Here is a 16,739-nt window from a genome sequence, read left to right as displayed (position 1 = left end):
ATTATTTATTTGTTTATTTATTCATGTTTTCTTTATAAAAAGCAGGGTAGTCCCATTCAAGCCAGAGGCCTGCTTTACAAGGGAGCCCTGCATGTATTATGTATTTCTCTGTTAGTTTATGAAGTACTTTTGGATCTGTTCTCATCCAGGAAATTCATCGCTTTCTCGATGAAGCTGTGCACAGAATAAACCTCGAAGGCACTATTTGCCACTCTTCTGTGGTTGTTGTCCTCATGAGCCATGGTGAGAAACGAGGCATATATGGGACTAATATGGATGTCGTGACAACTCAAGAAATCAAGTCAAAATTTTCAGGGAGGCAATGCCCAGCTCTCCTCGGAAAACCAAAGATATTCTTCATCCAGGCATGTCGAGGACGTAAGTCAGATATTTATTGAAGGAGAAATTCACCCTGACAAAAAATTTAAAAATAGCAGAAAAATGATGAAAAAATATATTGGTTTTGAGGAAAATCCATTAGAGAATTTAAACAAAAGTTACATTTCATAATTTATCATTTTGTTTCATACTTATACAGAAATCCATCCTTGGCCATTTCGTGCGAATCAGTGCAACACTAATGCAGATATCACGATGGTCTAAGTGTTTGGGGAAGGGGTTGGTGCTCAAGGAAGTGTTTTGGGCAAGGAAACAATTTAGAAACGAAAAAGATATCACCAAATCAATCTTCCCAACTAATGTTTACTTTTCTTAATAAGACTATTTCAAATTTTTGCGCAAATCATTGTTCATGAACTTTTTTATTAAAGAAGTGGTGCTCACTCAAGCGGTAATGTTTGTCGACGGTCATAACGTAATTTGGTTAAAGAGAGCTACACAAATCAGGACAAAAATCAGGATATTACAAATATAGGCTACCATTTTGTAAGATAATTTGTGAACTTTTTTTGTACGCATTGAACCAAAAACGGTTCTGAAGGACTGTTAAGAACCATTTTCTGCTTATTTGTATGGTTCCAAATACGGAACCTTTTTCTGCATATTGGAAGAACCTTAAAAAGTTCCAAAAACGGGACAGCTAGAACAAGGTTCTAGAATTTCGAAGAGTGGAGAACTTGATTATGTCTTGTAAAATGAAAGTTGCTTCATCTGCCTATATATGCACTTGTCATTTAAATATCTTTGGTTTATCCACTGCATCCCACATCAAGAATTGCCAACCAAGAGTGCCCTCGATACTGACGATCATGGAAGACCGTCGACATCTGAGCAGGGGAATGTTTCCGATATGGATTCATGTTCATCAAGAATACCGTCTGGCAATACATTGGACATTGACCATGTTGACGTCGACGCTGACGTACCAGATAACGCTGATATATACGTTGCTTATGCCACTTCTGAAGGTGAAACATTTATTGTGCAGTGTATTTTTTAAATGAAAACAACTAAAAATTAATGAATATTATGGGCAAGATTTGGGGAATCACAGCCTTCCACTGTGTCCATCGCTCTTCTCCCCAGTACCTCGTTTCACTGATCAAGAGTTATACCCCGGGGGGGGGCACTCGACCAAAAAAGTGGTAGGGGTGTGCCGCGGGCGAGGCAAAAAACGGGGACCTTGGAGCGGGCTTATTGTAAAAAGGAGGGTCCTCGGAACGGGCTTTGGAACTACAAATGTTTGTGAAAACGGGGGTCCTCGGAACGGATCTCCGTATCTCTGTGAGTGCGTATGCATCCCTATGGAACGGGCAATCGTGCATGACGCAGCTAGCGCGGCCTCCGCCGGCTGCGCTCCCGCTTAGGCGATGGTCGAAAAGCGCTCTACGGCCGCTTTTCACCAAAATTGTAGCAGATCAATGCGACCGGAACGGCGTAACGAAAAATATGCGAAGCTTTGGAGCGGATTTCTTCAATTCTTTTTTCTCGATAAGAAGGAAATGCTATGCCTTGGAGCGGCTTTCTTTGTTCTTTTTCTCAATAAGACAAAAATGCTATGCCTTGGAACGGAAATTTGAGTGTAAAAATGGGGGTCCCCTCCGCGGCACATACCCACTATGCATTATATACTGAGTGCCCCCCCCGGGAGTTATACCCCTTCAAGATCCTTACCTGGGGGGAGATCATTTATTCACTCATCCTCCAAGTTATGGAATAGCCTCCCTAAAAACATTAAAGGAGAATGAAACCATTGAAACCAGCTGAATCCATGTCAAAGAGAAAAATCAAAGAAACATATTGTTGAAAGTTTGAGGAAGATTGAATGAATAATAAGAAAGTTATGAGCATTTGAATATTGAGATCACTAATGCCATGTAGATCCTCCCATTGGCAATGCGACCAAGATCTGTGATGTCACTAACGTACAACTCCCTCATTACTTTAGTACTTATTTCACTTATATTCTCACTTTTATAGAGTATATCACAAGGTGAGGTGTTCTTTTTATGAGAGGACAAGTACAGAGGTTTCACAACATTATATCATTGATGAATTGTTTTTCATATGATTAGAATGAGCAAAAAGAGATGTTTTGGGGTATATTTTCAGTGTCCACTAAGGGGAGAGTTGTTCATCTGTGACATCATAGATCTTGGTCGCATTGCCAACGGGAGGATCTCCATAGCATTAGTGATCTCGACATTCAAATGCTCATAACTCTTCTATTGCTTGTCCTATTTTACTCAAACTTTTGTTGATCTTATTCTTTGATTTTTCTGCTTTCACAAAAGCTAACTTGCTCCAAGGGTTTCATTCTCCTTTAAACAATGCCTGACCTCTGAAACTTTCAAACAATATCTTAAAACATTTCTCTTCAATTCTTCTACAGAGTGGAATTGGCGCGATATAAGTCTAATTATTATTATTATTAACTGTTCATATTAATGTGTCGGTCTTCTTGACAATGTACCTGTTATGCATCATTTTTTTCTAAACCATTGGAAAGGGATGAATCAACTACAAGCCGCAGCATCAATCTTGTCAGTATGGTCTATTTCCACCAAGCGACCGATATGATACTGTTCAAATAATATTGAGACAACTACATTTCATTCTTCTTTTCCGCAGGTTACTTTTCGATTCGCGATCGAGTTGAAGGGTCATGGTTCATCCAGTGCTTGTGCGAGGCGTTGATTGCTTACGTCCACATTGATGATCTGGATACCATTATGAATAGGGTGATTATCATCGATATAAAAAAAAATGGATAGAGCTCGTAGTATTTTCCCGCGCACGCAAAACCTTGAAACTGAAGGAAAAGTACTCCATGACACCAGTAACCGTATATGGGGTTTTACCAACTCGTAAGAAACAACACACACACGAATCAAAGAAAAAAAGAGCGTGGAATTTTATGAGCTCTTGAAATTTTCAAAATCCTCTTTTAAGTGTTTCCGGTGTTCTCCAAACAGTGCGTTGTTGCTCTATTAATTTTTTTTTTAATCAGTGGTGATTATAGATTAGGTCCGAGTCCTTGGCATTAGATCATTTAATCGCTTGTTTTATAAAACGGGCGTTTATGGTTGACCCTAAAAGGACTGGGCTATTAGAGATGTATTGAGGACTGGGGAGGAGGGGGCATGATGGCCCCCGCCCCCTTCGGATCTCGGCCACCGTTCACGCGATCGCGCCGAAATTTGGCACGCACATTCTTTACCACATAAACTATACATGCTAGTATTAAAAAAAAATCCGAAAATATTTTTTGTTTATCATGAATATGCAAATTTATTCATGAAAAACATTATTTGCATATTTAACACTCTCCTTTTCTCTTTTTTTTTGCAGATGTCATCTTTGTAATCTAATCTAAAGGTTTCCACAAATAAAAATTGCGAAAGCCAATTTTTTCCTTATGTATTTCTTTGTTTTCAGAATTTCTTATATATTTTCATGTTTTTTTCATCTTTTGTTTTTCATCGTTTTTTTTCAATGGAAATTATTACAGACCGTTTGACAACTAAGTTACACCCTAAATTAATTAAGCAGACCAATTAGAACGAAATATAATCACTCTTTTATGAATTTCATCTCCCATAGACCTTGTACACAAAGAATAAAATTGAGCCATTTTCGGCATGACATTGTCTCGCAAAAAGTCATGTGGCGTCGCGATGCTATACCCGTATGTCGCGAATTCGGTCTCAAAAGTCGAGTGAGACTTTAAATAAAAGTCATAACATTTTTCGGCGTTATCTTTTTGCGTTTCAGAAATATCGCGCGAAGCGTCGAGGTAGGGGCCACGATGCCCCCCCCCCCCCCCAGTCCTTTTAGGGTTAAATGGCAAGGAAAACAATACTTCCGCCAAAGTTGCTGGAAATTCATATCCACTTAACTTAAGTATCCAAAATTCCCTATATTTTCTTTTCTTCCATGCTTATGATGAATTTTATTATAAAAGGCAGGAGTTGATTTGATATTCCTTCCAAAATGACCGCCTGGAAAGAAGTATGAATCATGCATCTTTCCGTCAGCAACATGACGGTTTGATGAACAATATTGATCGGAACATGATTAAGTATTGTAAAGCGCTAGTGATATAGAGAATCAATCATAATACCTTCTAGAATGAACTATTAGTATCCCGTAATTAGTAACCATCTGGAATAAAATTATTGGAAATGGTTTTTTGACTGATTTGAGTAGGTATGGGTGTCAAAATTTACCAAAAAAAAGTTACGAGGAATACGGGTTGGGGAAAGTGTTTTTTGCAAGGTCAAAGGTCAATGACCTTTTTAAATATACTGTATCATGGTATCTCCCAGATAAAATATTACAGGATGGTGATAATGGTGTCAAAATGCACAGATTCTGAAAAGAAGATCAAATAAAATCAAACCAAGTACCTACAATGCTCATTCACTCATGAAATTCAAGGTCAAGCCTTTCAAAGTTCAATGACCTTTTTTTTTTTTTTTTTTTTTTTTTTTTACATTATATACCATATACGGTGTAATGGTATCTGAGATGAAAAGGTGCAGGTTGGTGATCTTGGTGTCAAAATGCAGAGGTTCTTACAGGAAGATCAAAAAAAAAAAAATTAAGTACCCAGAATGCACATTAAACAATAACATTCAAGGTCAAATCCTTTCAAAGGTCAATGACCTTTTTTTCACATTATATACCATATACGGTATAATGGTATCTCAGAGATGAAAAGGCGCAGGTCGGTGATCTTGATGTCAAAATGCACAGATTCTTACAAGAAGATCAAATAAAATCAAACAAGTACCTTCAATGCTCATTCACACATTAAATTCAAGGTCAAAGCCTTTCAAAGGTCAATGAACATTTTTTTCATTATATACCATGCGGTATAATGGTACATGTATCTCTGAGACGAAAAGGCGCAGGTTGGTGATCTTGGTGTCAAAATGCAGATTTTCTTACAGGAAGATCAAATAAAATAAAATTAAGTACACGGAATGCACATTAAACAATAACAGTTAAGGTCAAAGCCTTTCGAAGGTCAATGACTTTTTTTAACATCATGTACATGTATCATACGGTATCTGAGCTGAAACGGCACACTCGGGTTGGTGATCGTTGTGTCAAAATGCAGATTCTTACAGGAAGGTCAAATAAGATAGGTTAATCACCTAGAATGCATATTAATCCATAAAGTTCAAAGTCAAAGTCAATGACCTTTTTTACATAGGCTATGTATCGTATAATGGTATCTTTAAGATAAAACACTGCATGTTGGTGAGTTTGGTGTCAAAAAGCAATTTTTGCAATAAGATAAAAAGGTATAAAATAATCATAAATAATAATCCTTCACCTTTGATATCCAAAGACAAAGGTCAAAAGTTAATAAATATTTATATATCCATTCATTACCCCCCCCCCCCCAAAAAAAGAAATTAATCCAGTATATTCACATTTTATTTGTGAATAATAGAAAGAAGCTATTTGTAATAAAAACTTGGATGTTTAATAATGTCACTCTGAAATAAGGATAAATAATCATGATGGCCATGAAAATATATTTAAGGGTTAGAGGTCAATCAATTATGTCAATAATGTCAGGGAATTTAAGTAAATAGGTCGATAACTTGATTGTGGCATGTAGGTATAGTGATACTGATGGGGAAAAGACTGACCTGCGTGGAAAATGAACATAAATTTAATAGTTGAATCCTTGATCAATGATGATGTCAAAATGCAAGTTCGAGGTGAAATTGAGATCAAATAGCAGTTTGTAATAAATATATATTATAGTAATGCATTGCCAAAAGTGTAAAAAGATAATGTATGATATAATTTGAAATGGTGAAGTTGTATAAAGTAGCAGCATTTAGATTTGCATTTTATAAATCTAAATCAAGGTACGGTATTTCTCTGTAGCAATAGGTTCACTAACCTCAAATGCTACAATCAATACTTTAAACCATAACTTAATCTGTAAATGGAAATGATAGGCTTAACTCTTATGGCAAGCATCATCCGAGAACATTTTCATATAGCCAGGGACACAATGATGAAGAATTGAAATAAGACAATCATTAGAACTGCAGCTTTTGTCATAGTAAATTAAGTTAAGTGTATCAACTTCAGCAAAGGGTAATTAAACTCTTCAAAACCTTCGGACATTTTCAGGACTTTGATCTGGCCCATTCAATGAATGCCTAACGTTCTGTCAAGGGATATCAGACCAGGATCTATATTATTACTGATATGTTGCACAGCTTGATTATCAAGAACTGGAAGTGGTGCTGTAGGAGTTTTGTTAGGTCAATGGATGTGTACTTATAAGCTATTATCTCCTTTTGAATTTCATTATTATATGCCAAATTTGTGCATGATAACAATCAGTTGTTCTGGACCAAATACATGATCCTTGTACAAACTGATACCTAGTAGAAGTAGCATCCTGGGTGACGTACAGCAGAGAGCAGATAATGAAGTTTTGTCCTGCAGCATTAGCATCTCAAGAGATTCTGGCAGCTCGCAATGAGAGGTATTTAATAATAATACGGGAATTCATCTTTGTTGAAGTTGAGATACGTACCATTTACTAGGACAGAAGCTGCAGCTCTAATGACAGCCTTCATTTCATCTTCATCATCATCCCTCTGCTGTTTGGAAATGCTCTCAGATTATGCAAGCTGTGACATGAGAGTTAGACCTTTCCAATCCATTTTCAGAAGATTAAAGCTAATAGTTTATAATACTTATTATAGCATTGAGGTGAGTGGCCTATCGTTGGAGAGGAAAAAAAACGACAACCTTGATTTAAGGCTGCTACTTAAGATAAAAATCATTTCAAATTATATACCTGATTTCATTTTTTTTTTCATTGCTTTTGGCAACGCATTGCAGTATATGAAGAATTATTCTTTGGTTATCAACTTTTTTTACTTAATTTCCACTAATATTTTGGAAAGAGTTCATTGACCTCTGACTCCTAAATACATTTTCTATGACCTTCATTATTTCAGACTGAAATTATGAAACCTCTATATTTTCATTACAAATTAGCCATCTTTATTTACATTATTCACAAAAAAATATGAACACAGAGAATATTTTTTGGTTATTTTTATGTCATACAAATTTTATATATATATATGCATTTTGGCACCAAGATCATCAACCTGCGGTGTTTTATATACCATTAAATACCATTATTATTATCTTATGTTAAAAAGGACATTGACCTTTGTCCTTGAATTGTATGGGTGAATTTGCATTCTCGATGCTTAATGTTATTTTTTTAATCTTCTTGTAAGAATCTGTGTATTTTGACACCAAGAACACCAACCTGCGCCGTTTTATCTCTGAGATACCATTATATAATATGGTATATAATGTATAAAAGGTCATTGACCTTTGGCCTTAAATTTTATGGGTGAATGTGCATTCTAGGTACTTAATTTTATTTTATTTGATCTTCTGGTAAGAATCTAGGCATTTTGACACCATGATCACCAGCCTTTACCTTGTCATCTCAGAGATACCATTATACAGTATGGTATATGATGTAAAAAAAGGTCATTGACCTTTGAAAGGCTCTGACCTTGAATTTTATAGGTGAATGTGCATTCTCGGTACTTAATTTTATTTTATTTTATATTCTGGTAAGAATTTGTGCATTTTGACACCATTTTCACCAACTTGCGCCTTTCCATCTCAGAGATACCATTATACAGTATATGTGAAAAGGTCATTGACCTTTGACCTTGAAAAAAGCACTTTCCCCAACCCGTATTCCTCCTAACTTTTTTTTGGTAAATGTTGACACCCATACCTACTCAAATCCGGTGAAAAACCATTTCCAATAATTTTATTCCAGATTGGCTATTTTGGGGTCTAATTTAGGGATACTATATTACTCCCCTGGAAGAAAATATATAAATCCCACCACAACTTCCATGTGCATTTCAACAGTTGGGAGAATTGGTAATACGTTGAAATGGTTGACAACTTGGAAAAACGGATATGGTATTGTAAGTTTTAACTCGGGCCTATATCATTAGATTATAGATAGTCGAGTAATAACACATGGTAAAAGGAAAATCCCTCATTAGGTTGCTGGTTGATAGATCTAATTACCAAGAACTTGTATACGTAACAATATCAGGCCTATAACTCACGATCTTTTAAGAACAAAACTCGAAATGTATAGTGTAATTACTTCTCACAATTCAGGATCGATCATAAATTTTTTCACGGAATCGATATCTACTGGCGAATGTTCTTTATATGGGCCAAAATTAAATCAGGTGTTCCTCAAGGAACAAATTTAGGTCGATATTGTTTTTATGTTTTATAAATGATATGCCTATAATAATGACATTCACTACTCGATTATAATTATGCAACCACAAAAAAAAAACCGTCCATAATATGTAGATCTACGTTACTTGGGAATTTGAATCTACACTAATGTGGTTTGTCAGAAGCAAACGTTTCCTGCGCGAAACTAGCCAATATAGGAGACGGGTTTTAATGGCTCTCTGGCAATTGGGATAATCAACTGCTTCTAATCTGTTATCATTCTACAGGTTACAAGACGTGTCACCGGTTTCACGGGCTCTGTAACTGATGTAAATGGAAAGAAGAAGAAGATTCTTCAAACTCCAGATATATCCAAGCAAGGCATCGGAAAGAAAATTTATTTCATGCCGAAATATTCACCCCAAACTAATACGCGTGAGACAGGGGGCAGCAGCTCGATTCAGCAGCCGATTAGCCCGTCACAAGAGTAAGGTACACCAGAGCAAACTACATCGAATGACTAAAATTGATAGACTGGGCTACACATTATTATGCCCCGTATGCTGAACTCTGGTTATTTTAAAGTCTGATTTGATTTTGTCTATGGAAACTATGGAAAGCCAAGTGAGGCACAAATCTACAAAAGTACATGTTCAATCTATTAACTCGTATGACACTAAAAAAATAATAACTTTCTAAGAATGATAATTGACATAGTTTCTTTGATCATTAAATATGTTAAAGCAAAGTAGACTTAAGAAACATAGAATATGATAAATAAAATGTTTTTACATTTTCGGCTTTCCATGATTTTAGCACAGAAATAGAAGATGGTCTAAGTCAAACTGGACTTCAAAATACATAGTAATGATGATGATAATTACTGTAGTAATAATGATGATGATCATTGTTAATATTGCCATGATTATTGTGATTATTTTAATTATAAGGATAATAAAGATAATAATAATAGTGATGGGGATGATTATTAGAGGTTTATCAGGAGGGAGCCTGGTCTCCTGGACCCGACCCTTCATACCTTTCAACTTCAAACAATTTTCTTTTTTTCCAGAATTTTGATACAATAACAACATAAATTTTTCACAAAAAGTAAATTCTTACACAAAATTGACAGTAATCTTTGCATCATAATGTCCATATTGCATAACAAATAGTATAAACCAAATTTTGTATATATATACATAATGACGATGCAGTAATATAAGAGCAAGCAATTCGTTATGAAAGGTGTGTGTGTGGCAAAGTGGAGCTATTTCTTTTCAAAATGATAAACATGTAATGATAAATGTTCATTTCATATAGAAACTTTGAATGGTACTTGATTCTTACATGCGTAATTTCATGGAAATTGAACCTCATTTCGTTATTTTGTCGTTCACATGTTTTGTACTTTTTGACTTGTAGCATTGGAATTAGTGCTTGCTTCATAGTGATTGTATAATATTTTATTTGTTCATATGTTGATCTGATGAAAATCAATACCACGTTTAATTATAAAAAAAAGAAGCCTTTTGAATGAAACGGGGGAGAAAATAATGTTGCTGCATGAATTTGGGTAAAGTACATGTGGGTATGTGTGTATATGTATGTATATGATTTGGGTTTTGTCTGTCGTTTTTAAAATGATTTAAACAACATTGTTTTTTTAATCATTATCATGGCTTAATATTGTTTTTAGATTGCATGTTTTTACGAAGGGCAGTAAAATCACCGACGTCGTAATTCCAGACTAAGTATAAATATTGTATATTGTCTGACAGTACTTTAATACAATTTATGAAAGATTGCTTGAAAAGTACTTGAGATCGCTGCGTTATCCAGAGGTACTCGCCCTCTTTGCAGTTTAGAATAACATTTTAGTGTGAAATTCCAAAAGTTTGCGTTCGCGCGTGAAACGCTTTACATATTATTTAACAATAATGACAATCATTAAAAGGACAGCGAACAGTAGCAGGTTTTCTAATGCAGTAGATTTAAGCACTTTGCATTCTATTATGGTATCGAGCTGGTTAACCGATGCACTGAGATTAGCGCATGAATTTGGTGGATTCACAATACGGTGCGCCATTTATCGGGTGGCAGCTGACAGGCCAATTTTTAATTGTTGGGTCGACATCACGCGAAGGCTAGACGCAGCCTGAGCGCATGGTGCTGGTGTAAAGATGCTTAAAAAAAATGAAAAACATATAAGCGGTGGAAAAATTCACCGAAAACGGTCTAAATTCCCCCAAAGAAATCTGCAGCAAATTTCTCTCCCACCTCGTAGACCCTGGCAAACATGAGTTTAAAGGAAACCAAAACCCAAGAAGAGAAGCAATCTTATTGGAAAGAGTAAAATGAGAGGAACAATTAAAAAAAAAGTTTCATCAAAATCGGTTATGAAATAAGCAAGTTATGGACGATTAAAAAGTCTTGTTGTACTTACTATGGGCATCCTCAAATTGGCAAACGTGCTTCAAAATGGCTGATTTTGTGGACAACACTCCCATTTGTTTTGTACACATATTTTCAGATTTTCCTCATTATCTTTCAAATTGCATCTTGCCTCCTTCTGAGCACAACATATGTCATCAGGGGCGTCGATCCATTTTTCAGATTGGGGGGGGGGGCAAAATCATGAATTTTACTCTTTCCATTAAGATTACTTCTCTTCATGGGTTTTGGTTTCCTTTAATGCAAACCAGCCGAGCCGCATCGGTCAGTGCATACTCGCATGCATAATGCACTAGCGCGCTCAGCAGATATGTCGTCCTTTTCCCATGAGGCATTGCGAATTTCCGCCTGTCTGCTGCAACCAATATTGTGAATCCACCGAATTATCGGCGGCATCGAGCATGGGATCAAAGGAAATCAGATCGATCTAGCTCCTTCCTAACTTATCCTTGCGTATAACAAGCTAAGTAGGAGTTGTACAAAACGAATTATGTATCTGTGTATGTAAAAAGTATTCAAATGTATATCTGAAGAGGCTATGAAGTCAAACTTTGTTTACTTTTTTTCTTCGAAGTATTTTTCTGTGTTCATTTCGCAAATGTCTGTGAAAACATACGGTCGTACAATAAAAAACAAGGGTTATATGTAATGATACCAAACTCATAAGTCGATTTATGTTGATATCATGCTTTTTGTGCGGCGTTCAAGTCCAACAACAAAAAGTTAATTCGAATAAAATGAGAAAATAATACTGAAATTTTCATCAAAAACGCAAGTAAAATGAGAAAGTTATATCCTTTTAAAACTGCTTATTTTCCACTAAACAGATATTTATGCAAACACTGTGGCCTGCAAATGAGTCAATGGTGTCACTCGGGTGATGTCACTCACTACTTCAATTTTATTGTTGTGTTCTTCCTTTTTGCAGATTTGACAATAACGAGTCTCTTAATCAAATCATAATAAAGGTTTCAATCCACGTGTTCAGGAAAGAATCAAACTTATTTTAAAATCATAAGGAAAAAATATAATATTTATAGAACAAAATACGAAAGAAAAAGTGAGTGGATGGGTGACGTAATCACTTCCCTCATGTGCATACTGGCCAGAATGGGTATTTTTTGTGAATTTAAGTGAAACTTTTAAAGTGTCACAACTCTCTTATTTGACATCCCATTTTCATGACATTTACAGCATTAAGCTTGTTTGATTTTCTATTTTTATTCAAATAAACTGTTGGATGGACTTTACATAACAAGTGGAACTTACATCATGCAATGCAATATAAGCAGCAGTGTTGACTTTGTGATATTGAATTTTATCAATCTTGTTCTCTTTTCTATGTACCCTTCGAATATACAATGTCAACACCCGAGACCATAAAGGGTCGATGTTGTGGATGTGCTATTGACTGCATGGCCTCACGTCCGTTTGTGAAACATTTTGGGTGTCCTTTTCACCCCCCCCCCCTTCCCAAATTAAGTTATAAGTAATGTGCCTAATAGCAAATGGGCCCCTTAAACATATTGAAATATGATTCATGAGAAAATATACACAAGCAACATATATGGATATTTTACTCATACATAAGCTCATATAAAGGAATAAGGAAAATATATGGAAATAATCATTCACTCATGAAATTAAGACAAAATATCAATTTTCATCCAAGGTTTTGACCTAAAATGACATTTGACCTTTATCCAATTGCCTGAAATTTTTGCTTGCTTACAGCTGGTTTCTGACATGCAATAAAAACGAATTCTAATGAATATTTACTTTTCAAAATTAGAGGGAATAATTTCATTTATTTGATAAAAGTTCAATCACCTTAAATGACCTTTGGCCTAGTGACCTGAAATTACATTCATCTATCTGTCCATAGCTGATAACCATATAGAACTTATACTTTCAAAATCACCTTGAAAATTCAAAACCTTGTTTATTTATGTTGATACCACAACATGGTCAAAGTTCGTTGGCCCAAAGTGACCACCAGTATGTATAACAATAGTTCCTTATACTTTCAAAATATGAAGACATTTCAAAAACTTAATCTTAGTTAAGAATTCAATGTTGAAGCCATCATCTTCAGAAAAGACATATGTAAACAGAGGTATGAATGAAATGCAAGTTTTAATGTACATATTGTTTAAACATTGTATGGTAAATGCAAGAGAGTACAACGTTATCAGTGACACTTTATCACCTGTATGTATAACAATAGTTCCTTATACTTTCATAATTATGAAGACATTTCAAGACTTAATCTTAGTTAAGAATTCAATGTTGAAGCCACCATTTTCAGAAAAGACAAATGTAAACAGGGGTATGAATGAAATGCAAGTTTTAATGTACATATTGTTTAAACATTGTACAGTAAATGCAAGAGAGTACATTATTTTTCAGCAATTTCATGATTCCATAATTCATTTTGAAGCGAGCATCGTCTCTAGTTCAGCTGCATATTTCATTTGGTAAGATTTAAAAAATCATTACACCAATAAATACAAAGCGTTATCAAACTTCACATTCACTGAAAATGACAACATTCTACTAATCATACCTGCAAACACCAAGACTCAAGAAAGTGGAACATATGGGAGGACAGAGGCTGAAAATAGGGACATTCCAGAGATTCCGATGGTATCACCCGTATGTGGGGGAGTCATGGTCTAGTGGTTATACAGCCATGGCATGTTTCCCTTCAGAAAGAAATTCACCCACATTATGCTGCACTCAATCCAGGTGAGATGAATGGGAACCCGCAAGATTAATTCCTTCAATGCATCAAGCACCTTTAGCAGCTGGAGCTACGGCCGGGGTAATATACAGTGCGCCATTGAAAAGGCAACTAGACAATTGGTGCCTCATAAATGCTATACATTATCTGTATGTCCAGATTTCTCACGAAAAATAAGGGGTTGACGGGGTGCTCTCTTCCACCAAACAAGTGGAGCGCCTCTGGTAGTCTCACCTGCATTACGTGATTCAATATACTTGCAGTGCTGACTTTCAAAGAATCTATCAAATAATTATTCACAAAAAACATAATTTATATAATAATATACTACGTTAATTGACCCTAAATGACAATTTACCTATATAATGTCATCTCAGACTTGTGTAAGATGATCAGTGATTACCCCTATGTCCACACTTTATGAACTATATCCATAAACTTTCAAAGTTACTGTGGCAATTCAATGATTACACCCATAATGGCCAAAGTTCTTTGACTTAAAATGACATCTGACCTTGGTCATGTGTTCTGAAACTTGTATGGGATGTTCAGTGATACTTGATTACTTTTATGTCCAAGTTTTGTGAGCTAGATCCATAAACTTTCAAAGTTACGACGGTGATTTAACCAATACTCCGAACATGGCCAAAGTTCATTGACCCTAAACGACCTTTGACCTTAGTCATGTGACCTAAAACTCAGACAGGATGTTCAGTAATACTTGATTAACCTTATGTCTAAGTTTCATGAACTAGATCCATATACTTTCGAAAATATGATGACATTTCAAAAACTTAACCTTGGGTTAAGATTTGAAGTGGCGCCTATAGCCTCGCTCTGCTATGCAGGCAAGACAAAATGGGACTTGGGCCGGACTGTCCCTATTTAATAGGGTTAGTTTGCAGGTAGGAATTATCCCTAATGAAATCAAAAGGTTTTTTTCAAAAGTTAACAAGATATACCATGTCCTTTTCACACTTGCATACCAGCAATGCTTGTCTCACTGTCTCTGGAATCAACAACAAATTCTCAAAGAATATATGTACTGGGGCCCATTGCAGAAAGAGTTCCAATCAATCATGCACAACTTGATTTTCAAAAAATCAACAGCGCCAATTTGGGACCTAAGATTGATTTTTTGGCTTGCATTTACATGCAACTCTTTCTGATCTATATAAAACAAGAGTATGTCCTAAAGAAATACAAGTTTTGAAGAATTATTCTAGTTGACACATATCAGGGTGAAAACTACATCCAATGATGAGAACAATGCTGTAGAGAATCGGCTTACCAGACATATACAGACATACATCCTAAAACAATACCATGACATTTGCTCCAGCCACAATTGATCCGCTATCAAATTCCACACACTAATAGAATGACCAACTTCAACCCTGCCTATATACCCTACACTTAACCTAACATAACATCCTGGCTATTGAAACCCTAACCCTAACCCTACATCTCACATAAAATAAAGCTTTGAGAAAATGCTGTGTCACCCCTTAAAAACTCTTTGGTCAACAACAACAAAAAATGATGAATAAATTTAATGATACACTATACTATCATAAATTTGTGAAAATTTCTACAACTATAATCTAGAAAACCCTTCATCTATCCCATGTATATAACATAACAACATAATTTTTGCCATTTTCTATAACATGCTTTTCTAAAACACAACTGCTATCATAAATTTTGAGGTTTCATTAAGAATCTTCTAAAATTCAAAATACATGTAAACTATGATATTAACAATACAATAATACTGCTCCGTTCTTCAATTCAAGCACAATTTTGAATTTGCATTTAACATTATACATCCAATTGAATTTGATGTTAATATACATACACCGTACATTATATAAATACAGAAAATGAGTAATTCAGCTCTTGATTAAAATTCACATATTAACAGAGGCTGTTTTGATAAACTGTTCCTTCTTTTTCATATGATTTAAACTTCCTTTATTTTCCATTGATTTTTTTCCTTTTATTTTTTCAAGACAACACGTCACAAATACCGAAACACACGTATATCACAAATAAAATATGGAAGAATTCCTCCCTCTGGTCTTTCTAATGTAATATACGGAATGTGTCAGGTTTATTTCAAAATTCATACCCTGTACATACATTGCACTAGTATGTAAATATACTTTCATTTCATCAGATTCTATCTTCTCTAACCATGTCAATGCTATATTACCAAAAAGATCAATAGAAAGTACAAAATTGATTTAAAAATAAAAACCATTTTCTAGGTTGGCAGTATAAAAAAGATGTTATCTTGTACTAGAATTTCTCCTACAAAGCTTTTTTTTAAAGAATCATCCACAAAAAGATAATATATTCCTTTTGTTTATGTTTCCCCCAAAATATGCATTTAATTCCCTATTATATGAACTTTCACTTTCCAGGTTCACTGGTCTCTCTTTTGTCTTTAAAGACAAACAGTTTATTCGTTTTCCATTTTCCTTTTTGTTCAAACACAGGTTTTAACATTATACTGATGTCAATAAAAGAAAATAAATTCATCAAAAGTCAATGAAAACAACCTATTGGAACCAACCCTTCATCAACTGATATTGTAACAAACATCCGGTTCATAGAGAACTAAAAAAAATACTACTTGAATACATTGCTTTAATATACATCAGGCTCTTAAAATAAATAAAATATGACTACCAAGAAGTGCACAACTGTTCATTGAAAACAAATTACCTTGATCCACATGAACAAGGTAATTATAGTAAGGGTGTGTGTGTGTGTGTATGTGATGACCTTCTTCTGGGGACATATTCTTATATTTTACAAACCATGTCATGCCAGTCAATTATAATGAACTTGTGAC

The 16,739-nt window shown here is 35.0% G+C and overlaps 1 protein-coding gene across 1 annotated transcript in view; it reads left to right on the top strand.

The window, feature by feature from the left end:
* Positions 1–11,785, top strand: part of LOC129276743 (caspase-6-like) — a 28,700-nt gene extending 16,915 nt beyond the window's left edge. The window contains exons 8-11 of the mRNA XM_064109659.1: positions 150–378; positions 1,173–1,367; positions 3,031–3,140; positions 8,970–11,785. Of these exons, the coding sequence (XP_063965729.1) occupies positions 150–378; positions 1,173–1,367; positions 3,031–3,140; positions 8,970–9,173 (738 nt within the window). The 3' untranslated portion in view covers positions 9,174–11,785. The remainder of the gene's footprint in view (positions 1–149; positions 379–1,172; positions 1,368–3,030; positions 3,141–8,969) is intronic.
* Positions 11,786–16,739: the final 4,954 nt, after the last annotated feature.

Source organism: Lytechinus pictus, chromosome 14 (genome assembly GCF_037042905.1).
Source record: "Lytechinus pictus isolate F3 Inbred chromosome 14, Lp3.0, whole genome shotgun sequence".
Taxonomy (NCBI): Eukaryota; Metazoa; Echinodermata; class Echinoidea; order Temnopleuroida; family Toxopneustidae; genus Lytechinus; species Lytechinus pictus.
Note: the sequence above shows the minus strand (reverse complement) of the source record. Positions and strands in the feature narration are given on the sequence as shown.